At 42.8% G+C, this 27,116-nt stretch overlaps 1 protein-coding gene across 6 annotated transcripts in view; it reads left to right on the forward strand.

Annotated features, from left to right (window-relative positions):
• Window positions 1-6,402: 6,402 nt before the first annotated feature.
• The window catches only part of SEPTIN11 (septin 11), an 87,383-nt gene continuing 66,669 nt past the window's right edge, over window positions 6,403-27,116 (forward strand). For all 6 annotated transcript variants that reach the window (XM_054591833.1, XM_054591835.1, XM_054591846.1 and 3 more), the window contains exon 1: window positions 6,403-6,574. In XM_054591833.1, the coding sequence (XP_054447808.1) occupies window positions 6,548-6,574 (27 nt within the window). In that variant the 5' untranslated portion in view covers window positions 6,403-6,547. The remainder of the gene's footprint in view (window positions 6,575-27,116) is intronic.

Raw genomic sequence — 27,116 nt, forward strand, 5'->3', positions numbered from 1 at the left:
ATGGATATGCCATATTTTGTTTATTCTTCAGTTGATAAACCTTGGGATTGTTTTCAACTTTTGGCTACTGTGAATAATGAATATTCCTATATAAGTTTTTATCCGGACATACATTTTCATTTCTTTTGGATATATACCTAGAAGTAGTGACATTGTGGAGTCATATGGTAATTCTATGTTTAACCATTTGAGGAATTGCAAACTGTTTTCCAAATTGGCTGTACTCATCAAGAGTACATGAGGGATCTAATTTGACACACATTGTCAGTGACATTTTGTATCTTTTTTTTTTTTTATTACAGCCACCTGAATGGGTATAAAGGGGTATTGTATCTCCTTCTAATGATGTCAGGAATCTTTCCATGTGCTTATTGCCATTTGTATATCTTCTTTGGAGAAATGTTTTTTTAAAAAAATATTTTTAAAATTTATTTTTAGAGAGGGAAAGGGAGGAAGAAATAGAGGGAGAGAAAAATCAATGTGTGGTGGCCTCTCAAGCGGCCCCCTCTGGGGACATGGCCCCACAGCCCAGGCATGTGCCCTGACTGGGAATCGAACCAGTGACTTTTTGGTTTGCAGTCAGGCACTCAATCCACTGAGCCACACCAGCCAGCATAAGAAATGTTTCTTCAACTATTTTTAACTGTTTAAAAATTGAGGTGTTTTGTATTATAAGTTGTAGAAGTTATTTGTTTATTCTAGATATGAGTCCTTTATCAGATATATAATTTGCAAATATTTCCTATTGTGTAGGTTGTCATTTCACTTTATTGACAGTGTCCTTTGAAGCATAAGTTTTTAATTTTGATGAAGTCTTATCTATTTATTTTTTCTTTTGTTACCTGTGCTTTTGGTGTCATATCTAAGAATTCATTGCCAAATCCAAGATCATGAAAGTTTACCTATATATTTTCTTCTAAGAGTTTTATAGTTTTAGCTGTTACATTTAGGGCTTTGATACATTTTAAAATAATTTTTGTACATGGTATAAGGGTCTGGATTTATTCTATTGCATCTGCCTGTATAGTTGTACCAGCACCATTTGTTGAAAATATTATTTCTCCTTTGAATGGCTTTGTCAAAATTAGTTGACCATAGACAACTAATAGGTTTATTTCTGGTCTGTCAGTTCTATTCCATTGATATTTATGTCTATTCTTATGTCAGTACCATACTGTCTTGATTATTGTTGTTTTGTAGTAAAATATGAAATCTGGAAGTGGGAATCCTTTAAGTGTTAGCTATTCTGGGTCCCTGAATTTCTATATGAATTTTAGAATCAAATTGTCAATTTTTACAAATAAGCCAGCTAAGATCTAATAGGGATTGTGACAAATCTTTAAATCAATTTGAGGAGTATTACCATCTTAACAATATTAAAATTTCCAATTTATGAACATGAGATGTTTTTCCATTTTCATAGATTTTTAAAAACTTCAGTAATATTTTTAAAATATTTCAATATTTTGGGGTGCAAATTTTATACTACTTTTGTTGCATTTATTCCTTAGTATTTTATTCTTTTTTGATGCTCTCATAAATAAAGTTGTTCTCTTAATTTCATTTCTGAATTGTTCATTGCAATTGTTTTTTGTATATTGACCTTGTATCAATACAACCTTGTTGGGCTCCTTTATTAGTTCTAATGATTCTTTAAGAGATTTTTTGGGATTTTCTATATACACGTTCATGTCATCTGTGAATTGAGATAGTTTTCCTTTTCCCTCTCCATTTAGATGGTTTAAAATATTGGAACATTTTTACACACAGTTTTGCAGGAGGGGTTCAGGATTTGCTGTTTCTTATACTGACTGAAATAAAGTGGCAATCACTTGTAGCTTATTCCTTATCTCGTAAAGCGTTTCTTTCCAATTCATCATTTTTACTGGCGTCAAGGTGATCTTGTGTTAGATCTGGTTCTGTGCAAGCCACAGAAACAAACCTTAGATAATTTAAGCAAAAATAAAAAATAAAAATAAGTTACGGATGCATTTACTCTATTTGTACTGGTTTTGCGTGAGTTAAGATTCAAACTTAAATGAACAGTGTCTGATTGGGCAAGCTCAGATCACATGCTCTCTTGGATGTATTTTGGTGGTAAAAGGAAGGATCTGATGAAAAAGAACTTTAGGAACCTCTTTTGTAGAGGCATTTACTTTCCACTAGGGTGGACACACTCATTGGGAAATTACCCCAAATAAATTGAGGTTTCATTAAAAAGGGACTAGAGCCTGAATTACTAACAATGTCAAATATTCACTAGAGATCTTTTCTAAAATGCAAATACGTCACTTCTATGTTTAACCTCTTCGACTCTTCATTTCCCACAGAATCAAGTTATAAATCTTTAGCATGACAATAGGGGTTTTCTAGCCTCATTGCTATTCCAATGCAGCTCAACATTCATTGAATACATCAGACTTTGTGCTGTAAGCTGAAACACACACGAGCACTCTTGCCTTGAGACACTCAAAGCCTGGTAAAGGATTTATATTAGTATGATCACCTTTCAATTGCCTGATTTGCCTTGTAATAATAGCTATGGTGACCATAAGTACTGGTTTTTTGCCTGTTGTCTTAGTGTACCAAGACTATTCTTTCAATCTCAGAAGTTTCTAAATTTGGACAACAACAATAGCATACCTATGTTTTCTCAATGAACTCTGAGCAAAACAATTCTGTGAAGGACTGAAACTGTTAAGGTCCTAGCAGGAATGAGATGGTAAATTCCTAATGCATAATTTGAGTAGAGTTTAATAAAGAGTATTTGCAAGGGTATGGGAGAAATGTAGAGGAAGCACAAGGAGGTTCCCCTGGATTATCCTAAGGAAGAACCGTGACCTTCGGTTGGGGAATGCAGCCAGCCTGCAATGGGGCCACAGCAAGGGAGCCTGGGGAAATAAACACCAACACTCCTCTCTTTGTTGTACCGAGGATGCCCACCATTGCCTGCATTCAAATGGAAGCTAAGGGAAAGAGAACCCTTTGAGTTCAAGCTACGGGGGGGGGGGCGGGGGGGGGCGGGGGGGGGTCGGAAGATGAGGGGATCTGGCAAATGTGTCCTCTATTAGGACTCACTGTCACTGCCCGGTTGACAATAGAAAAAGATGAGACGAAGAAAGGCTAATTGCTTGATGTCACATAGCTAATAAGTAACAATCTGGAGTTGAAGTGCTATGTTGCCCCCACCCCACCATGCTCCCCCTAAGGCTCCTACTCTAGCTCTGCCAGCACACCCGCCCTTCTGACAGCATCATCACCCTTAAAACCTCCGAATCTTTGTTCATTCTGTATTCCCTTGTTTGAATGTCCTCTCTGCTCTCTTTCCTGTTACACCTTCTTGGTGAAGCCTTTTCTGTTCTGACAGGGAAAGTGAATATATCTGTTTTTTACTGTGCTTTAAAATCCCTTAATTCATGTATCTTTTCTAGGACTTGGATTATTTGTCAGGACTCTGCACTGATTAAGAGTCAAAGAAGCATCCTCTTTTAAAAATTTTTAGTTCCTAGCACAGTGCTTGGCAGAGTTAAAAAAGTAATCTTATCCCTTAGCAACCCTAATAGGGAAGAACTATTATTAAACTGATTTTAAAGATTAAAAAATGGAAGCACTGAAAGGTTAAGTAATTTGCCCAAGGTCACATAGCTGTGAAGTGGTGGTAAAGCCAGGATTTTGCACCTAGGTAGTCTTGTTGTAGAATGATATTTAAATAACTTCAGAAAGAAACTGACATTCTGAAATAGCCTTTCTTGGACAACAGTAATTAAATTGTATTTTTATTAAATATATTTATGCCTACCTGCCCAAAAATGTCAGGGAGGTGGGAATTTAAGGCATTGCTCCTATTCAGTGAAAATTTCAGGCAGAAGCTGGGTAAACTGTAATGATTTTGTCCTAAAAGAGTTTCTTCAAACAGTTGAGATCTTGGAATAACTGACTGTAAGCTTTTGTGGTGAGAACAAACTAACCTATCCACAAAGATTGGGAATTCATTCTCTTAGAGTCTAATCAGCTATTTTCAACACAAGCATTTAAGAAGTGAATTAAAAGTTAATCGACTGCCTTGACTGGTGTGGCTCAGTGGATTGAGTGCTGGCCTGCCAATAGAAAGTTGGCTAGTTTGATTCCAGGTCAGGGTACCTGCCTGGGTTGCAGGGCAGGTCCCGCGTTGGGGGCATGCTGAGAGGCAACTGGCCAGTGTTTCTCTTCCTCTCTCCCTCCCTTCCCCTCTCTCTAAAAGAAATAATATCTTAAAAAAAAAAAAAGAAAGAAAGAAAGAAAGAAAGAACATAGGCTTTGGGAGTCAGACTGACGTGTACTCTAACCCCTGCTGACTACATTATTAGCTGGGTGACCTTGAGCAAGTTATTTTAAAAAAAATTAATTGATTAAAACCTGAAGTCTGGCCTGGTCAGCATAACACAAAATGGAAAGTTGGTTTGCAACTGTCCTTACAACCGTTTAGCAGCCTAGGGAGCTGCCTTTTCATAGGGTTTACCAGAGACGTCCTCCCTATGGGAGAAGGAACAAAACGTCTGTAGACGGAGAGCAGCAGATGGAAGCATTTCTCTTCCCGCTCCTTTTGCATTGCACCCATCCACGTGGTAATCTTAAATCAACACGTACTGCGCGCTTACTGTATGCTTGACAGAAAATGGTAGACCATGCCTTCAAAAGATTTTAAGACTAGGGGGCAAAAATTGGTCAAATCTGAAGAGGTTCGTAAGTGTCTGCAAGTCTGGGTCCGCCCACACACAGAAAAGGTCCCCATTCGGAGCCTCCCATCTTTCTTTCATTGAGGGGACTCGCATCATACTTTCATCCCTGAGGGTCCCACCTGCATCCTGCCGGGGGAATTCAGCCTGGGTGGCCTGAAGCCCTTCGACCCCTCTAGGGCAATCCAGCGTCTGCCTCACAGCAGCTGGACTCCCGCCCGGAGACCACTCACCCTCAGCCCAAGGTGGGGCGGCGCTTTCGAATTGTGTGTCTCCCCCTCTCGCCCCGCCGTTCCCCCCCTTCCCCCGGGCCAGAGATGGCAGGAAGGGCAGACGCAAAGCTCCCGAGAAACCGGGTTGCGGGAAGTCTCAGATCAGACTCTGAGGCGCCCCAGTCTAAAGAGGCGCTTTGTCTTTGACCTAATTCAATAGGTCCTGGTTTTCCCTGAGGGTGCAATCCCGTGGGCTAATCACAGCCCTACACCGCCTCCTCATCCCCCCCGCGCTTCAATCCAACAAGTAGTTTCCCTTCCCCGACCCGTCGCGATCCTCAACCACTTTGTGGCCGGGGGCCCTCTCTCCGGCCCTGCGAGTAGCTGCGGGAATCTACAGCACTTCCTCGCCGTCAGGCCTTCGCCTGGGCGCCGCACTGCCGGCGCGCAACAGGACTCTGCCATTCCGCCCCGCATACTGCCACCCAGTAGCGCCCCAGCGGCTGTTGGAAAAAAACCCGTCCCTCCGGCAGAGAGACTGCCAAGTCGCACCGGCTCGGGGTCGCACAGACTCCATAGTCACCCGCCTGGCGCCGCAGCCGCGGAGCCCCCAGGCGCAACCCCCACGCGCGCCTGCGGGTTGCTGGGTCTGCCTCCAGCGATCCAATAAAGTTCGCTGAGCCCCCACGTGTGACCCGCGGGCTCTTGTTACAGCCGTGGAGGCCTCGGCCCCGACACTTTGGGGCAGTCTACAGCTGCGCTAATTCTCCCGCGGGGAAGTCCTCTTGCTCCTCTCCAGCCGGCGGTGGTTGGTCGTCCACATCAGCAACTGCTGCGGCCTCTTCCTCTTCGCTGTGGTCCCCTACCCGGACGAACGCTTCAGTGACAGCTTCCAGCTACCTCTTTTTAAGTATCTCCTTTAAGAATAGACTTCTGTAGGAGCAAGTCTTCCTTTGTGGGGGCCTGCCCAGCCCCACCTCGGTCGCCCACGGAACTCCCTGGTGGCGCGCACACCCTTCCAAGCCGGTTCCCCCGGGTGGGGCGTGCTTGCCCGGGGCTAACTTTCCGCGAGATGCTGTCCCCGCGGACCTGTCTTGCCTGGCATCCCTTCCCCCTCTTCGCAGCGGCTCCATCTGCTTAGCGCGTGGAGGGACCCGGGGCTGGGACCTCCGCGCCCAGGGTTTTACTAGGATTCCGGCACGTGGTGGAGCAGGGGGTGGCGGCTAGCGCACAGGCTGGGGCCTTTCGTTGTTACCAACGAAGGTCGCTTCCGGGCCCAGGGTTACTGTCTGAGAGGGCAAGCCTTGCCGTTGGAGCCTGCGGACCGGGGCTGGAGACCCGCCCACCAACCTCCCTCCTACCGCCTCGGCCTCGCCGCGCAGGCTTACACCCCTTTCTGGGGAAGCAAATGGTCCCTTCCAGGCGGGTGGCCATGTTGCTCTAATAAAGCAGGAGGGGCGGTGGCGTGGGGGGAGCAGATGCCGCTGGCTGCGCGCGGGATCCGGGCGCGAGCAGAGCGCAGCCGCGAAGGAGGCGCGGGGGAGGCGAGCCGGAGCCGGAGCAGCAGTCAGTGTTGGCGGAGAGCACCCGGGCGCAACCAGAGCCGGAGACGCAGCCGCGATGGCCGTGGCCGTGGGGAGACCGTCGGTGAGTGCTGGGGCCTCCTTTCCCTAGCCCGCTACTCATCGGGCGCTGGGTGGTACCCGCTTTGGGGAGGTTGCCGGCGGGAATACGGGGAACACGGGCGGGGTCTCCGGACGGTGGCGGCTGTGACTGTGGGTGTGTGCATGAATTTGGGCGCGCGTCTGGGGCTCAGGAGAGGGCGAGAAAGCCCCGAAGCTCGGCTGCTGCGTGATGCAACAGTGTATCGCCTCGTGCGCCCCGATTCCCGGGATGTGGGAGAAAAAGGATCTCTCTCCTATGATCCATTTAGAAAGATTCTTTTAGCCAAGGTGTTTCTCGGTTGCTTCACTCCCCGCGCGCACACCTTTTTCCTCGTGACAGCCGAGAAAGGCGACTGGTGAGGGGGTTTCCTCCCTGCTCCCCCGCGCGGAGGGGCGACCAGGCTTGGGAATTGTTAGCCGAAGCGTGTCTTTCGGTTGTAGAAGCGGGTCAGAAATAAAGGGGTGGGATTTCCGTGGTGGTTTCCCCAGTGCATTGTGAGATCCCGGACACCCCGAGGCGTCCACCCGGGTGACCGGGGCCCTGCCCAGGATGTGGACAAAAGCCCTACATATACACAAAGTTTTCAAAAGGCCCCCTTGTCGGGGTGGGTGGAGGTATGAAAATACCCTGCGGATCGAAGGATGGGGGCGGCTGGCCGAAGAGGCGGGGACGCGAGGAAGAGGAAGGGAGGGCGGGTGCCTTGAGAAGGCGCTGCCCCTCGGCCCCCGAGCGTGGGAGGGAGGGAGGGAAGGGGATGCTCCCAGTCCCGCGTTTGCGGGCGGGGCAGGGGCAGCGCCTGCCGGGTGCGCGACTCGGACCCGGCGAGTCTCGGAGGGTGTGGTTTCAGTCGGTGCTCCGCATCCCAGGTCGGAAGGCAGAGGGAAGGGACCGTAGCGGCCTTTCCTTTTTAGTGAAAGGAGTAGAACAGGGTGGGAAAGGCGGAGTCCTAGTTCTTTCTTTTTCCCCATTTCTTTGTCGAGGTTCAAATTCCACTTTCGCCCCACCGGCTTCGGGGGCGCTTCGCGTGAGGTTTTTCCTGCTCTACTCCCTCCCTTTCCTTTTCCTTTTCTTCTCCTACCGGTAACTGTGTAGCTGCAGGTGGTGGCTTGAGAGATTTTGTAGATATAGACAAAAGCCCTTCGGAGATACTGGAAGCTCTGAACTCCCAGAAATGCAAGCTGTGCGCTCGGACTCCGGACTTGTTCTGAATCCTGTCGGGTTAACGCGCTCCCCTACCCCCACCCCCGCCCTCCGGCTCCGGGAAGTGCGCGGGATTCCTCTGCGTGTTGTAACTCAGGTTGGTGCTCCTGCTGCCGAGGTGTTTTCAAAGACGTCCCCCGAGGTCAGAAAATGTTCGGTGGTCATATCGGAGTGTAGCTGTCGGTCGTTCAGGCATTTTACATTCTAATAGTTAATGACAGACTCTTAAGAATTCAGATCTGCTCTTGCACACAAACTGTGCTCCTGATAATTAGTGGTCAGCGATTGCTGTTATTGAGGGAATTGGTAGTCTCTGGGCTAATCTGTGAGTGTGTGCGTGTGAGAAAACTGAGGTTCAGAGAGGTCAAGTTTGTCCGGTTAAATTACTCCCTCCCCCGCTATACGTATTTCCAAGGCGCAGATTCAGATAACTAAAACATCTACTTTAGATAACTGGAAAGCATCTGGGAATGCAAACGTTACGCGGTGGCGGGGTGGGGGGCTGTCTTTTTCAGTAATACCTATTGCTGGTGCATTCTTGAGGCATGGGGAAGTGGAAGAAATAATTTGCTGCACATTTTCTCTAAATTAGTTAGTTCATATATGTCAGTTAAATAGGAACAGTATGTGGATTTAAGATTTAGTTGTGTGGCCATAATCATATCCAACACCAGGTCTGCCAACCAGATGTGAGCTTAATCCTGCAGAATTCTTGTGTAAGACCTCTCTCATTCAAATAATAGAGATATTTAAAAGTGTGTGCACAGAGGAGGTAACTGCTTTCTCTGCACATTCCCTGCTGTCGCTGGCATTAAGATTAAATTACTTACAGTTTGAAAACAGAAGACTTCTTTCTTTGAGTTGTGCTATGGGTGCTCAGGGGTTGACTACAAAGTTGTAGTTTTTTTCATACGTTTCCAAGGGATCGTTGAGCTGCTTCACTTTGTTGTTCACTCCATAAATGTCTTAAGTGTAGTGTCTGCAGTTTGTCTTTAAAACAACCCCAGTACAGGCAGGTTCTCCAGACACAGCTCCGAAGGATCTACACTGCATCCTTCTTGTTAGAATACCCTGCCCCTTCTCCTCCCTTATCTATTCTCTGATTAGAACAAAAAGAGTGCAGGGAAGAGAAGAATCACTCAAAAAGTTAATCTATGTGTAAGAGTTTCTCTAGTTACAACTTTAAAATTAGATTTTTTACTAAAAGTTGTTTAGGAAAACATGAATGTATCTCCTTTCCCTACAAACTTCCTCCCCCATCCAGATGAAAGGAAAGATCAATCAGAATAATTGGCCCTCAATTTTAGACATTTCTTTTTTTTTAATTTTTATTTGTCGATTTTAGAGAAAGAGAGGGAGAGACAGAGAAACATCGATTTGTTGCTCCACCCATTTATACATTTGTTGGTTGCTTTTCGTATGTGCCCTGACTGGGATCAAATCGCACCCTTGGCTAATGGAGAGGACACTCTCATCAACTGAGCTACCTGGCCAGGGCTAATTTGAGACATTCTGGAATGTGAACATCTTAGTGTGATATCCCAGGTAAATATGACCTTTTACTAGGCAAATATCCTTCTATGTCAAATGCAGTAATTTCTATCTTATGAAGAGGCTACAGTAGTCCCCCCTTATCCACAGTTTCTGTTTTCAAGATTTCAGTTTCCCATGGTCCACCTCAGTCCAAAAACTAGGTGGAATATTCTGGAAGTAAGCATTTCATCCATTTCAAACTGCCCGCCATTCTGAAGAGCATGACAATGAGCCCTTTGCTCAGCCCAGTGCAGGGATATGAATCATCCCTCCGCCCACTTTGTCCTCATTTGTCCGGCTTATCCTGGCCGAATACGCTCCTTCCCCTTAGTCGCTCAGTAGCAGTCTGGGTTATCCGGCTGACGTTGTACCACAGTGCTTGTGTTCAAGTCACCCTTATTTTACTTAATAATGGCCCCAGTGCACAGGCGTAGTGATGCTAGCAATTCAGACATGCCAGAGAGAAGGGGTAAAGTGCTTCCTTTCAGTGGAAGGGTAGAAATTTTTCATGGGGGAAAGAAAAAAAAAATCGTATGTTGATGTTGCTATGATCTACTGTAAGAATGAATCGTCAATCCATGAAATCGTGAAGAGGGCAAAAGAAATTCATGCTCAGTGATCACATTTATATAACTTTTATTACCGTATACTATTATAATTGTCCTGTTATTCTTCATTATTGTTATTAGTCTCTTACTGTGCCTAATTTGCAAATTAAACTTCATCACAAGTATGAATGTCCTAGTTGCAGTTTCAGGCAGTCAGTGGGGGGTCTTGGAGCACAACCACGTGGGGGAATGACTATATATTCAGTTATAACCACTTAAACTTCCAGGCTAAATTCACATGTTTCTTAAATGGATTTGTTGTTCGCTAGAAAACAAAAACTCTGGTTGTTACTGTGATACTGTCTGTTTTAATGTTATCCCTGGCTTCTCCATTTTCCCATGGATAGTTTTGGAGCTTGGCTCTGAGAAGCACATCTGTGGTTTCTAGAGTGTAACTGATGATTAGCAAGAGCATTTCTCCCCTAGGGATGTGTCCATGTTTTGGATGAGTTAATATTTTTGTCTCCAAGTCCCAGGACAGCTATTATTTTTATTTTAAACAGAGCATGGTAATTTATTCTACCTGGGAGTCAGGCTTTTTGTAGCTGACCCACTCTCTGATCCACTGGCTCTTAAGGTGTGGTGTTCGTCCAGTTACAGAAGCTAGGAGTTGATAGGAACTTTTCAGGTCCTTTGGTTCAGCTTCTTCCCTTGCGCAGAAATGTTTATTCCTAGCAGTGTTTAAACTTTTCTATTAGTGGACATTCCCTATGATACCCTTGAAGAAACATGTTTAATTGTTTTTTTATTTGTTGAACAAAAAGAAATGGAAAACTGAGTTCATTGGTTTGCTCACTAAACACTATTTATTGGGCACTTCCTATGTGCTAGGTGCAAGAGAGAAATTCACTTCTTATATGGAGCTTTTATTTTCTGAGATATTTAGTGTCTGCGAATATTACAGTGACAAACTTCAGTGGAATATGTAAGTCATTTAGGGAGAAGGGAACTTTGTGCCAGTTGCTGAGTCAGCGGTTGGTGATGTAGGTGAAGGACCTTATCTGTCTGAGGATCATTCCGGATAGTTCCTGGAGATGTGGTCTGTCTGCAACAGGAGGAAGGTGGGGACTGACAATGAAATGTTGTTTTCCTTTGTTGTAAAAGTGCCATTTCTAGACTCGAGGATGTCACCCCACATGGAGGGCTGTGGCTGTTGTGTCCGGAGAAAGATTAATGGCCATCCAATGATAAAGGGACTGTCATCCAGGGGGAGGTTTTTAAAAATTAAAACTCTTTAATCAGTGTTATAAATTATACACATTAAGGTTCTATAAGCGGTTATTAAGGAATCCAAGAAATGTTTGAGGTGCAGTAATCCCTCCTTTAAAATCTTTTGAAAGCTGTAGGTTTTTTTATCTTTAAAAATATGTCCTTTAAAAATGATGCATCTGCATCGCAATGAAAAAATAGACTCTAGGACTTACTTAAGAGAACAAAACTACACATATCCCACCATCCTGCTATAAGAGCTCTTAGACTGTTCGTGTATTTTAATGAACTTTTTGAGGTTTGCAGCAGCAAGCATAGCCCATCTCAAATAAATTGCTACTTAGAAACCAAGCTGTGTGTCTGTGTGGACTCTCTCTGACTATTTGGACACTCAGATGGTGAAGGAAACAGATATTTGGTGCTTTCGAAGAGACCACCCCGCGTCTGTGCCCAGACAAAGGGATGAATGATTTGGACGGCCTGCTTTGACTGATTGCCAAAAGACCCAGTGTTTCCGCCCACTGGTGATGCCACTGCTGATCAGGATCTTAGGGTTTAGACTCCCCGTGGAGCAGGCTGCAACCAGAGCTTTCAGTGCCTGTGTTTCTCCCTTAGACCTGGTGGAGGCTGGGGCAGGGGTAGGGGCTGTTCTTGGATTTTTACCATTTATTGAGAACTGTTTCTCGCGGCCTTAGCTAGACCTATCAGTTGGGGTAAGTGAAGCTGAACTATTATTTAAACAAAGACTTAGCAGATCTACAGCATTTATCCTTTTTCTCAAGGAGACTTGCTTTACAATGTAATTAATGCCCCGCAGCCCTCCCGCCCCCGCCCCCCCCTTTAAAATCCAGATTGACAGAAAACTCCCAACTAAACAGTACCTCTCCTGACCCACTCAGGCCTTCTGGCAGCCTATCAATGCAACCACTATTGAACATAAAAACAATACTCGGGCTGAGGTGATACAGACAGACTTCTGAAAAAAATTTGCTGTGTGGTCTAAAGGCACATTTGCATAATCTCAGACCTTGCCTGTGGTTGAAATTGGGAGTCTGTTTCCTGATAGGACCAGAGCCAAGGCTTTGGAGGCACTTTTTTTTTTTTTTTTTTTTTTAGGATATGTGCCAATGAATGTGAGTGCCTTGCTCATGATGAAGGAGGCAGGAAGTAGAATTATGTGGATGCATTCTGCCCACCTACTGATCTCTGACCCATGGGACAGAGTGTGATGGTTGACGGAGGGAGCAGGCTGAGGTGGAGGGGTAGGAAAGGCTCATGCTCCACAAAGAACATCTTTGGTACCTATGTAACTAAGTGGGAGCGTTATTCCTTCTTGTTTTGCATTTTAAAACCTAGTAAAAATATATGTAACATTAACATGTATCTGCTTGTTTTTAATTAAATAACATTTCTTAGGGAAGAATTTATGATTTTCTTGCTGTTTTCTTATAGAAGTATAATCACAATAATATAGGTAGGTTAGAAGTTTCAGAACAAAATAACCCTCAGTAGCTGAACACATGAATAATTATTCTTGGCTTCTTAATTTATCTGGTTTATCAGATAGTTCTTGTGCCCTTTGACCTGATGATGTTGAGTATTTGAGATGCTCTCATCAAATGGCTCTGAAGCACAAGTAAGCAACAGAACTTAGCAAGGAAAGTGAGGTGGAAGAGTGTTCCGAGCCAAGGGAACAGCATGTGCACAGCTCTGGAAGTGAGGCAGAGCCTCTAAAGGAAATCCAGTGTGACTGCGACATCGGTGTTCAGAGAGTGGACAGGAGTGAGGCCAGGCGGTGGGAAGAGCCCAGATCATGCAGGGCATTCTTCAAAATGTATGCATGTTTACTACACAGCTCTGTAAATATTTTATATTCTAGCTACACCTGTCCTTCAAGTTAGGGTATCTCAGATTCTAGGAACTGGTTAATGGAAGACACTGAAAATCTGCAGAGTGTTAATTCTTCATGAATCAGTACAGATGAGGGGAGACGCCAAAGGATGCGGGGAGTTGATTCCTTTCATGGTTAAATTGAGCCCTTAAACAGTAGAGGAAGTGGAAACTGAGGAACTACACAAAGAGGAGGAGGAGGAGGGGACAAGCGACACCATCCCCAGCATAGGTCTTCCTCTGGTAGTCTCCTGCATGGAGCCCTTCCTCAGGATGTAGAACCAGAAATTCTTATTTTCTTAGACACTGAAGCAACTGAGTCCTGAAGGGTCGGGGTAGGAGGAGAATGGTAGGATTCGTTCCACGCTGGATTGCAAATACCAATCCGTGTTGTCCATAAAGAAAATTAAAAATCCATTGCATTCTGTAAAAATAGGAGAAAAGTCTGTTACAAGCCAGAGTTCTCTTAAGATTTAATAACTTTTTCATTTATCTTATTGCCTTCTGTACTGTTTTCAGACCAATATAAATGTTGGTCTCATTAGGTGCCCATTAAATTTACTCAGACCTCCTGTTGAAAAGAAAAGCCCCAAGGAAAACCTCTGTGCACAGGAAATCTGCTCGCTGTCTTGATTTTTTATTTTTTCTATTTAAATTACTGTCAAGACAACTATCCCAGTTTATCCTCACAAAATTTCTGAGAAGTAATATAGACAAGGAAACTGAGGCACGAAGAAGTTACTACTTACCCACTCTGGTACAGCCAGTTCGTGGGAGAGAGAGGCTTTAGAAACAGTGACTATTAGACCCAAACGCGTGCAGGTCTAACCACTGTATTTGGTCGGTTAGGTTCAATTATGCTGAAGTAACATGTTGGTCACAAGTTTTACGGCTTCCACAGCAAAAGTTTATTTCTCACTCAAGTCCTTGTCGGTTCCATCCTCTGAGACTGTTCCGTACTGTACTGACCCCGGGACCCAGGCTGAGGGAGCGTTCTCTCTCTGGACACTTCCAGTCTGGTGGCTGAAAAAAAGAACGCTGAACCCCGAGCTGACATTTCCAGCTCTTAGGTGGATCACTGCCACACGAGCTTTACTGGCCGAAATAGATGGTCACTCCTAAATTTAACAGGAAGGAGATGGATGATGATCCTTCTGCAGAGTCACTCTGTCAGTCACTTGACCAAGCTTGAGGGCCGTGGGATTGGGAAGTAAGTCCTCCCCTCAGGAGGGGCAGCGAATATGTTGAGTAGTAAGAGTTTGCCATACCTTTCTAGTCAGGGAGTTTACTATAGAGCCAAGGGTCTTTACTATTTTCTAAGACTTGTCTCCCTACTGTAATGATTTTTCTTACTCTATTTGCCCTACTCTAATTCCAGCTGGATATGCTAGAATGATGAGGGGGAGAGAAAGTGTGGGTATTAAGGAGTCTTAACGAATTGAAGGCAGAGAGCACGATCACTCCTATTGTTCAGTCGCAATGAGCATCCAGTAGCATCATCACCAAGTAAGCGATGGGGATGGGTGGTGACCTTCAGAAAGACTTTCTATGCTGCTTCCGGTGGCCTCAGCTCTGGGACTGTACTCTGTGGAAATGGTTTTGAGGCCATTAGGACATCCAGCTGCGTGACAGAATTATTTCCCTTGGGATGCTTCCAAATCAGTCCTTTCTCAGCCTGTCTGTTCCTAAATGCAGGCGCATCAGATGGCGTCCTTCTTTTCTTGCTTTGTTTTCTCTCTGCTGAACGGCTGTAGTATGTGGCATGTTGGTTAAGAATGTGGGCTCCAGAGCCAGCTGCTGGGGTTCTAGGGAGTCAGCTCTGCCATTTAACCACCTCTTACCTTGTGCACCTCACATTCTCCATCTGTAAAATAATAAGAATGCCTTCCTCAAAGATTCACCAGATTTAATGATTTAGTATACAAAGTGCTTACAATGACACAAGAAGTATTTGTCATCAACGAAAGGGAAACAGACGTTGAAATCATAAGGGCTTTTAACCAAAGCCTGGGCTCAAACCAGAATGGCCCCTCCGCTCTACCCAGTGGGAAATGAGCATTTGCCCCTTCTCCCCTCCCACACCTGAAATGCGCAGTCTTCCCTTTTGCTAATCAGAGCAGACCTTTGAGGGTCAGATCAAACCTGCTCTCTCCATGAAGCCTCCACTCTCCAGCTCCGGTTTTGGTGCCTTTTCTGCAGCAGCGGTGCCTGCAACACTGATGTGTCATCCATATGGTATTCTGGAGCTCCCTGCACTTTCTTTCAGTTACTTTTTTTTTTAAAGTAAAGAGGAATTATCAAATATAGTTGTGAATGTTAAAAAAAAATCACCTCATTACCATAAGCAATATGTCCTGCTAACCTTGAGCACATTCTTGTGTTCTTAGCCTGTGTTGCCAGCTTAAGGACTGAAGAGGACTTAAGGGCAGGGACTGTGTTGTGCATCCCTCACCAAGGAACGTTTGACTGGGTGGGTGAAAAGTAATCCTTTGGATCGATTGGATGAGACTTGGGCCAGCCCATATTCTCTCAGTCTACTTTTTTATTCCAGGTGGTGCTGTGTGAATTTCAGGCAGGCATCTATGTATCAGCAGCTTTGTGTCCCAGGCTTCTCTGCTGTAACCACTTGGGTCCTGCTTAGCTCTTCTGACCTACATACATATCTGAATGTCCAAGGGAGTTACCATCTCATGGACCAGTCATAGCCTGATGGGGATGAAAGCTGGTCGATAAATGCGTCTCTCTTTTGTCACTAAGTTGGACAGTTCTGAGGTGCAATCTGAAGGTCCCACCTGGGCCCCAGTTGTGATTGCCTCCGTGTGAATACCCCTAGGATGGCTGGCTGTCTTTCCTTGTTACCCTGTCCCCAGCCCCCATTCCTGTTTCTCTGGATTACTTTCCAAGGTAGCTACATGCATGTATGTTCTTATTTCAGGCCCCTGCGTTTTGGGGAAGCCGAGGTGAAAACACCTTGTTTCCTAGTTTGGGGCCCTTCTTTTACCTTATGCAAATGAGGGAGCATGACTGTTACTTTTGTAACATGCCGTGTTACCCTGGACATTAAAAAAAAAATATGCTCAGAACAAACTGATCTTTTATCAGGTTTTTACTACTTGTTGGAGAGCACACTTCATACTGTTGTAAAAACTAGACTCAGAAAAGGAAACAGCTGGCTACATCACCTAAGCTTTTCTAAAATTTTCATTGCTTGGAATGGAACTCACAGTCTTCTCAGAGTGGAAGTGCTTGTTTCTGAGTGCCTAGTGCCTGGTTTGTTCTGTAACTTATTTAACTTACCCATTTCAAATCAATTACATATTATATATTTTAGAAATTAGATACAGAGTATATGGGGAAAATATGTTTTCGATACATGAGCTATGAAGTTGTGCCAAAGCTTAAAACTGTTTTGAAAAAAAAAAAAAAATCAGAGAAAGCCTGGGCTTATACTGTCTGCATAGATTAGAAAAAAAATGAGGTTATGATTCTTGAAACAACATTAATGAACTAATATTGAGCAATTTAAAACACGATTTTATTTATTCATTTTTAGAGAGAGGGCAAGGGAGGGAGAAAGAGGGAAAGAAATGTTGACCAGCTGCCTCTCATATGCTCCCCGACCAGGGACCGAACCCGCCACCGAGGCATGTGCCCTGGTGACTCCCAGCTAACTGAGCCACACCAGTCAGGGCATTCTGAGCAATTTTAAGTATCTCCCTTGAGCAGATTAATTTAAGTATCTGCCCAAGAGTTCTTAGGAAAATTGTTTAAGTCATCCTTTTACTTTATATGATCCTAGCCCAGAGGAGGTTTCTAATAGCAATGTAGAAATTGTATGAACCGAACTGATTTCATTCTTCAATTCTCCCCAGATTTGTCACCTTTGCTCCATTCTTTGAGCTTTGGTTTGAGTGTGTGTGTGTGTGTGTGTGTGTGTGTGTATGTGTGTGTAATCTAAGACTGTACCTCTACCTGATTTAATTTTGTATCTGTTACATATCTCTTTGTTTTCAACGCCTTTTCAATCCTTAGGCAACCTCTTAATCACTTCTCCCCTGAGAATGTTGTTGGAAGGTCCCACAGTTGAACAATTTTATCTCTGAACCCTCTGAATAAATCTTTTAGTTGTTGGTAATCAGATTTGCCCCATTCAGAAACCAGAATTCCAATGTATTTTATGATCTCAAAGCTGAAAATTAAATTAAGCTAAGATTTCAGCCATTGAAATGACTAATTTGAAATAATAAATTGCTGCCTCTAGCTGCTATTCCAAAGCTGGCTTTTAACTGGGTAGAAGAACGCCCAAGTCTAAATTGGATTTCATAACCCAATCAAAGTTGAAGTGATGAGGGACTTTATGTAATAGACATTTACGTAGGCATATTGTGGAGTTAGGGATACTGCTTATTGTTACTAGATATTTTTTCTTGAAGAACTTGTATTGTTGTGCCTCGGTGAGTTTTTCTATTTCACATTCAGTAAGTCAGTGACCATTGAGCGCCAGCCAGCACCATGCATGAGTGAAGATGACTAAAGAGTATTCCTTCTCATTCTCCCACCAAACCAAATGAGAAGCAAAATCTATTCTTGGGTATATGGATCTCCCTCTTACTAAGGTTCAAAATCTTAGAACAAGGCTGGACTCAGGAGTGAGTTACCTCGTCGTGTTTGTCGTTCCCACCTGGAGTCTCAACCCCTAGCAGCCTGGTCTACGACAGTGCATCATCAACCACTGGGATATTTTAGGACCTTCAGTGTTTCTAGCTCGTTGCCCCATGTTGTTGGAAATACGTAAGTATGAGACCTAGATCATGCTGCCAAGAAGCCTATGATTTACTTGAGTAGAAAAGTCTGAGACTAAGATAATCCCCAACTTCCAAGATTGGGAGGGTCTTGTCAGGCCCTTCTCACCACTACCCAGCCCTCCCCTGTCTCTTAAGATAGTAAGCAGGAGGGCCTTGGTTCTGAATTCAGAAATAGAGGAACCCATTTTATTCCCCTTCTCTTCCCTGTTGAGAATGTAATTTGAGGAGTGCTATAAAGATAACCCCAACTTCCTTCCTTCCTAGGCTACCATTAAAAATATATGCTTTTGGTTTAAGGTAGGGATAAAAAGGGTACACCAAAGGAAATTGAAAAATTGTATCAGAATTGGGAGGGTATGTTTTCAAAACCTCTGCCAGTTTAATGTTGCACTCCATTCCTTTTCAGAGCAGACTGACTGCCCACAGCATTCCAAGTGCCTTTGACTTGTACACCATTATTTTATTTTAGGACACACATGCATTTCTGGGCCCACCATGCTAACCAGATCACTAAGCAGGTACCCATGCTTACTAGGTCAGTTGCTGGTTTCCAGACTTTCTTATTCCAGTCGTAGTAATCATCATAATGGCATAATTTAATAATCTATGAAATGTAAGTGCCAAAATGAAGTTGCTTCTAAATGAGATGCTTTGGGAAGGTTTGGTAAAGATCAGAATTTGCTACATAAAACTGCTGTGAATGTAATATGGTTAAATAATGGTACAAAGTTGGGGAACAAAAGTAAGGATTTAAAGTGTTTGCATTTAGTTTGCTTTAAGACGTTTTTAAATTCTGGGTTTACTCGAAAAAAAAAAAAAACCAATCTGGATATCATGGATGATGCTTATGGGTTTGTGCTAGATAGAAAGACACTTCTAGTTGGAATTCTGTAATTCGTTAGGATGAAAATAACCTTGGCCTTTGTCAAAAAATTGGTGAATGAATGTATGTTTATATGTTTTAAGGTGAAATAAAATGTTTGGGCTATAAGCATTGTTTTAAAAATCCCAGTCTTTAAATGCCTTTTTAGATAGATAAATTTTTTAACACCTTGTTCCAATAGCTTTGGATAAAGGGACTTGTAGATGATAAGTCCCTTTATCCAAAGGCAGCCACCGCCCCCAATCTCTGCTCTCCCATCTCCATATTCTAACACTTAGGCCCTCTGGTTGAGAAGCATTGTGTATACCCATCCCTGCATTGGAAGGTGGGGGCAAAAGTTGAGAATTACTGGTTTCTTCTCAACCGAGATACAGATGTCTTTGGGAAAGTTAACTCACTTGATGTATTTAATTTCTTTCATACTTATGTAAAATGGTTATTGGGTTTTTTTTTTCCTGATTACAGAGAGACGGCAGGATGCTAAAAACATTGTCTGCTTTATCAATTTCTCTTACTCCAGAATATAATTTTAGACAGCAAAATAATCTCATTTTGGAAAGTCAAGGTTAATTTGTGATCTTTTACATTCTCTCTCAGATACTCGTGAAGACACATACAGTCGTGAGATACGGGTTACTCAGAGTTGCACTCAGTCTGCCTGGGGAACAGGAGCACTCAGTAGATGTAGGTGAAAGCTTGGACCGGTCTTAACAGTCAGTCAGCCTTTCTGGCTTTTGGTATTTGTGTGCCTTGACTTTTTGGCCCAATTGGTTCATTCCACCTATTTGATCTAATTTTTAATCCCATCCATGAGAAAATTAAGCGTTAAGGAAACAAGTAGATAGTTGCTATCCTATTCCAAAACAAAAAAAAAGAGGAGAAAACTTAACACATTGGAAGCTGAAATGTGTGACTTCTCCATTTCTGAAACTAAAACTGGAATCATTTTTCAGGTGGGTTTTTTCTTTTTTGGTCTTTAAATATACATTTGGAATGTTGCTGCTAATTGGTTTTGCCACTAAACTCATTGCATACACTACAGTAATATCCTCATTAAGTTGTGCAATTTCACACATTTTTCCCTGTGATTAGATTTCAGTGGTTAAGATATTGTCTTCACAGTAACCCTGAGAGAGTTTGATTAGATTCTTGACCCAGCTCCTGCAGCACCTACTTGACGAATCTGGATTCAGACTTACCTGGATAAAAAGTGATGGCCCGGAGGCCACGTCTTCTGACCCTTGGTTCTATATGTGTGTCTCCGCTGCCCTCCAGACGGGGATGCCACCCCGCCTGCGCAGCCGCACTGTCAGAGGAGATGCTCTGTGGCAGGGGAACAGTTTTACTGTTGGGTTGTCCCGTACGATAGCCACTAGCCACATGGGGCTATTGGATACTTGAAATGTGGTTGATGTAATTATAGAATTAACTTTTTACTCTTGTTTAATTTAAACTCATTTGCATTTAAATTTAAATAACTGCATGTGGCTACCACTATGGATAGCAAAGCTTTTAGGAGTATAGTCCAGATGTATTGAGAATCTGATGTCGATCTCTCTCCCCCTCCCTTTGTTTTTTTAGAAAAATTTTTTTTATTAAGGAAAATTTCAAACATACACGAGTAGAGAGAATGTTTAATGAAACTTTCCATCATATCATCTAGCCCAATCTTTTTTTAAATTTGTTTAAAAATTAATTTTTCCATTAATGTTGATGTATAATATTAGTTTCAGGTAAACATACTGTGATTAGACATTTACTTTTTTATAAAAGATTTTATTGATTTATTTTTAGAGGGAGGGAGAAGGGAGGAAGAGAGGGAGAGAAACATCAGTCAGTTGCTGCTTGCACACGCCCCAGCCGGGGACTGGGCCTACAACCCAGGCACGTGCCCTGACCGAGAATCAAACCGGTGATCTTTCACTTTGTGGGACGATGCCCAACCAACTGAGCCACACTGGTCAGGGCATGATTAGATATTTATATACATTACAGAGTGATTACTCCAATAAATCTAGTACCCATCTACTACCATAGAGTTATTACAGTATTATTGACTATATTCCCTAGGCTGGACTTTACATCCCCACCGAATCCAATGTCTGTCACGTATTTCCCTTTCTCTCCAACCTCCTGCTCCCTTCCCTACCTCTGTCCCGCAAGCTGGTGAGCTGCGGGAGGGGAGTGGCACCAGGGAGAGGTCTTAGGGGTCTTCACATGTATTTGTGATTTAAAAAATAAAAGACTTAAAGTACAGTATATGGGTGGTAAAAGTTATGGTTTCACAATAGATAATGAGTATAAAGATGAGTAATAATCTCTTTTTTAAAGAGTTTATTTATTGTTTTAGAGAAGGGAAGGGAGGGAGAGAGGGAGAGAAACAGTGTGTGGTTGCCTCTCGAGCACCCCCTACTTGGGGACCTGGCCTGCAACCCAGGCATGTGCCCTGACTGGAAATTGAACTGGCCACCCTTTGGTTCGTAATCTGGCTCTGAATCCACTGAGCCATGCCAACCAGGGCAAGTGGTACTCTCTATGTTTGAAACAATTCATCGCCATCATCCTCAAGGTTGAGCCCAGAGATGCAACAGTCACTGTGCGAGGCCTTGCTTACCTGTGCTTATACTGAACTTTGGGTTCATGGATAATTTAAATATTTAAACAGTATCCATATGCAGTATTTATCATTGAGCTTTACTGAATACCAGCAATGCTATTGAGTCATAGGACTTTTAAAAAGCAGAAGCAGGTTGAGGATCATTCTTAGCCCAGTCTCCTTGGAACACTTACTTCCGGAGAGTAGTAGCTGGATTTGAGCACACATGGGGTGGCCCAGTGCTTTCTGTCGTAGCGCACTGGCCTGACTGACTGGCTCGCTAAGCTAACACTTGCGCACTAAGTCACTCCTACCTAGTTTTTAAAACGGCGTATTCTTCTGACCACTTTTAGAGCAGAGATGCTATTCCTAAGTCTGCTTGAGGTATTGTAGATTACTCTTGTTAGAACTGTTTTGTAATTAACTGGTATAAAGAAGTCATTTATGAAATGTTATCTTTTGGGCTGAGAATTTGTGCCTATTGCTGGTGGAGGTTATTATAGATAGTGCACATTTGCTTTCGGTATTTCTGTTTATAAAAGAAACTCTGTAGCAAGCACATTTTGGTCATGTGGATACATTGAAGGAAATAACGCTTGCATCAGGGAAATTGAAAAGTGTACTTTTCCTTTACAACATAATGCAAAATTGTTGCTGTGTTTTTGTAGTTGAATTTAGGAGCTAATAATGATTTTCTTCTTTAGGATAGAGTGCAGAATATGTATATTCTAAATTTGGAACTCTATACTTAGGGTCTCAGGTATCGAAGGGAATGAATTTGTGGTCGTCAAAGGATCTTGTATCATCAGAATTGCTCCTGGGCCTTGGCTCCGCTGTCCTGTTGATGGAAAAGATAATATGCTTTAGAAGAACAGCTATTAAAAATTTCAGCAACATTCTGAACAATGGCAAGCCGACAGTTGCAACAGAATGCTCTTCCTTTTCAAGTCTCCTAGAGTCTGCCCTCTGTGTTTCCTCTGTCTTCTGCTAACCACAGTCTTGGGAAAAGAGGAAAGAGCTATGTCTCCTCTTACCGTCTACATTGCAGCTTACTTCAATTTGCTTTGATTCCATGGTTCATGGAGATAGTGAATCGTTGGTTCACACTCTGCATGTTAATATTATCACGGCTCAAGATTTGTGCCATTTTTGCTAATAATACTCCCGTGAAATAAGCCTTCTATCTCCACTTAACAAGAGATACTTTAATCCATGGTAGGTCCAAGAATAAGATTTAGGAAGATGTTTTGTCCCATCAGTTGCTCTGTCACTTTCATGCAAGGTAGAGGCAAGAAACTATTAAGGCTTTCTCAATGACTATGACCTGATTAGGAAAATTAAGCAACTATTTTCAGCAAAGAGGGCACCAAGTTATTATGAGTAGTAGTGTTTTTTAACTGTATTAAGCTTACAGACTTTGAAAAGCTTTTATAATAGACCAAATTGAAATCTAACAATACCATATCTTGGAAAAGAAAATAAAAAATTTATGTCATCTAGATCTCAATACTTGCTTTGTTACAATTAGAGAAATGCTTAACTTGATATGGCCATAACATTAATAAGAAATAAAAGTTTACCTTATGTAATCTCTTTTAGAGAGTTCATGATCCTGCCCTGGCAGGTGTGGCTCAGTGGGCCGAGTGCTGGCCTGCGGACCAAAAGGTCTCGGGTTCGATTCCCAGTCAGGGCACATGACTGGGTTGTGGGCCAGGTCCTTGGCTGGGGGCGCATGAGAGGCAACCACACACTGATGTTTCTCTCCCTCTGTTTCTCCCTCTCTTCCCCTCTCTAGAAATAAATAAATAAAATCTAAAAAAAAAAAAAAAAAGTTCATGATCAATGGTTTATCACATAGCTTTGGAAGGCTTCAATTTAGTTCTGGATTGAATTATTTATGGCAGGGTAAGATAGGAAGGGAGAGAAATTAAGAACCCATCTGTGGCCAGGGTGAGCATCATATGACTCATTTATTTGAGGGAGAAAAGTACCAAAATGGTCAATGCTCACGTCTTCAAACTGCTGTAAGTGGGCAAGCACAGGCCATCCCTTGGCTCTGGCTGGTGAAATGAGGACCTTAGTGGTGCCATGGTTTTCAATTTTTCAAGAGAAGATGGACATTTAGAGTTTGAAGTGGTATTTTCCCATCTGAAAATGTTGGCAACTAGATCAAATATTTTTAAAATACTGTGTGGGCCACATAAACATGTTTGTGGGCTGAGACTGCCAATTTGCAATCTGATTTCCACTGGAAATAATTCATTTATTTTTCTTGTATTTGAATGAAGAAACCATTAAAGGTTTTTTGGGTTTTTTTTTTTTTTTTGGTTTTTTTTTTGGTATGCCTTTTAGAATGTTTTAACATTTGAACCCTTAAAGCACCTTTATGGAGGATGTGCTTGTTTTTAAAACAGAAGTGAAGCAGCTGCGTGAACTCTGAGATGAGAGTATATAGATTGTTTGAGAGCAGCATCAAAACTATTTAACTCTTTCCTTAACAGGATATCTTCAAACAGGTTTGAGCTGTAGGAGATCAGACTGGGAAAAGAAGAACCAAAGATGAGGGTTATACGATTACATAGGACCCAACCCGGAGAGAGCGGAGGGATTCTTGAGCGCATGCTTGCCCATGCCAATGCCCCCTCTACAAAAACATGTGCTATATATAGTGAGGGGGGTTGGATTTTTCTTTTTGGTTGAGGTCCAATGCCAGTTAATGGCTCTTCCTTACTGGCTGTGAAATTATTTATGAGTTGGCAGTAGAAGGAGGTAAAATGCAAGTGGATATAGGTAGAAAATGGTCTGTTACCCAAATTCCAATAAATTGTTAGTGCTAGAGCCAGGAGGGACTTTTTAGAGGTCATCTGATCCAGGCCTTTCTTTGAAATGAGGAAATTGAGGCCTGGGGAGGCCTGGGGAGGCCTGGGGAGGCCCTGGGAGCTCCGCTGAGGCTTGAATTTCTCGTTAACCTTTCCCTGTCCTGCAGGCGCCCAGCGCTGGGCCTTTCTCCCCCTTCTCCCTGCCTATGGAAAAATGTGTTCTCCAGGAAAACTTTGTGACAATTAGAGAGTCTTGGAAAAACAAAACGAGAAGATATATAGTAAACAGAATATTTAGAAAACATCTTCTTAGGAGGTTGATTTGGCTTTTTCTCATTGTTAGGACATTTTTATTGAAAAAGTTTGTTTTTTCATATGAATTTTGATACCCTCCCTTCCAAAAGCCTACTCTTTTAAAAAAATTATTATTGTTTTTTATTGAATTTATTGGGGTGAGATTGGTTCAAAAGCCTAATCTTCATAATGGTTTAAGATGCAAAAAATCCAGTTAGATTGTCCAGTTAATCCGGTTAGATTGGCGAAATTACCTTTAATTCTGCAGTATTTCCTGCTGGTAGGTTCAATCATATAAAGTAGTTGATTTTAGTTGTTTCTGAACTACAAAAGTGGTAGTTTCATATGATTCAAAATAGTAGCTTGAGCAAAAGTGTAGCGAGGAGTGTTGGGGTATCTTTCTACTCTTTTAAAGACACCCTTGGCATTTTCATGGCCATCGATCAGTCAGCCCTTCTCAGTTTCTCCTGCTCAAACACTGTTGTATATTGGAGCATTTTTAGTAAGAAATGGGGAATTGAAAGCTTCATGTGCACACGTGGAACAATCTTCCTTCCACATGTTATGTTTGGCTTGAAAAGCCTCCCTTGCCTTGAAGAAAAGACTACCCAGCTCAAGTCAGATGCTGGATTGGTTTCTAATTTTTCAGGCCAACAGAAGCAAGTTAGAATGGAAGTCTTGCTCAATGCACAGTACTTTAATATGCAGTTATATTAATATTACACCTCTTGTTGAGTATCTGAGACTCATAAAAACATTGCCCTGTTATTGTAATTGAATCCTAACTCTGATTTGGCACTGGCGATGGTGGGGGCAGGCGGGGGAGTTGCGGGTGGACCCACGGAAAGCAATGTTGTAAACTTTAGACCTTTTCTTCTGCTCATTTTCTGAATTGAATCCACTCAATATGGGCCTTGTCAAGCCAGCTTCTGTAGAAGTGCCATTTTCATATTTTGGAGATTAAAATGTAAGTATAAACTAAAAGACATTTGAGCTGAACTCTGATCGGGAAAAATTTATTTGAGAGATGTTTTGACTTCTGAATCCAATTTCAGACCCCTAACCAAATAAAATAAATCTTTTTATTTTAGCTATCAAGGGAGCTCATAGTAAAAGTATGCATGCTCATTTTTCTTAAGAAATTAGGAAAAAAATCCACCTAAAATCCAATCTATAGGAGAAAACCAAACTCTACCAACTACATGGTCCATAAAGATCAGAGTGCACCACAGCTGAATACATACAACTGAAGGGCCATCACCAACAGCAGCTTGGCAAAGAGATTTGTCTGTACTACTTGGAACCAGAGGGTTAGTTAGAAATTCTGACATTTCTGACCCCTTTTGACTATTAGTTAAAAATTCGAGTGCTTACTCTAGTTCTTGAAAAGCATTTCATATTTGTTTACAACCTGTAGAACTCAAGGGCCTTTTTATTCGGAAAGAAGTTTTTCCAAAAGAAAAAAGGTATTGGAGAGGCTGAAATCAGTCCCTCCCTTAATTTATTTCTGCAAAAAGGCCCTTCCATACCCGGTTCTCTTCAGGATGAAAGCTCCCCTGCCCAGAACTGCCTGCAGGTCCTTCCCTGACTTAACACCTTTCTTCCCAGGACCCCTTTGTGCTGCCTGGGGCCTGTGCACCGCCCCCTTTCACACTCTGTCTTGGCAGCAGGTCGGTGCTTTTCTCCTGGCCTCTTCTCACTCCCTGCATCTGTTCAGCTTCTCACTCACCCTTCAAGACTCTCCAGGCCTCTTAGTTTTGCCCTCACCAAGGCAGTGAGGAGGACTAGTTTTCTGAATTCCCGTTTGTCTTAGGCTCCTTTAATTAGCAGATACCTTCTTGTACCATAATAGTTTTCATGCCTTACTCATTGTTGTGTCTTAAATTCAGCGAAGAGTCGTTCTTGACCTAAAGGAGCTCCTCAATAAATGCCTCAAAAATAGCCATGCAATAGCAGGCCCTGGTTTTTGCCTAAGTAAAAAGACTTAACTAGAATAACAATACTGGGGCATAACATCCTCAAAGGAAATCTAGTTATTATTATTATTTAATTGTTGAAACACATGACAAAGGGAGCTCTGGAGGGCTGAAAAGTGGCCACAAATGTAGTGGGCTTAAGATGTTAATTTTCTTTTTTAAAGTTATTTTATTGATTTTAGAGAAAGTGAGAAAGTGAGAAAGGAAGAGAGAAAGAGGGTGGAAGAGGGAGAGAGAAAAACATCAATTTATTGTTCTACTTCTTTATGCATTCATTGGTTGATTCTTGTATGTACCCTGACTGGAAATCAAACCCTTAACCTTGGCATATTGAGGCAATGCTCTAACCAACTGAGCTACCCATCCAGGACCTGAAGACTTTAATTTTAATTTCACCTGTTTCTTGTCTCAGCCCTGGGTTGTTCAGGCCATACCAATTGGAGTTGACACTGCATAATATAATTTAGTCCTCTCTGTCAGAAATACTGCGGTGACTGGGTAAAGCAGCCTCAGTAGATGTTAATAGGTAGGTAGTTTTTTCTAACGCTTCATTCAGGGCCCTACCCTTTGCTTATTCTTCCTATTTGTATATGTATAGTAATGGCTCTTGAAACTATTCTGTGTGAAAATTAATGGGCTGCTTTCAGAATTTTCATTTTCATTACTTATTACTTTCCAGAGAGCTGTCAACATGCCTGCTGAACGTTCTAG

The sequence above is a fragment of the Pteronotus mesoamericanus genome, unplaced genomic scaffold, assembly GCF_021234165.1.
Source record: "Pteronotus mesoamericanus isolate MK-2021 breed Mesoamerican mustached bat unplaced genomic scaffold, CSHL_Meso_final contig_130, whole genome shotgun sequence".
Taxonomy (NCBI): Eukaryota; Metazoa; Chordata; class Mammalia; order Chiroptera; family Mormoopidae; genus Pteronotus; species Pteronotus mesoamericanus.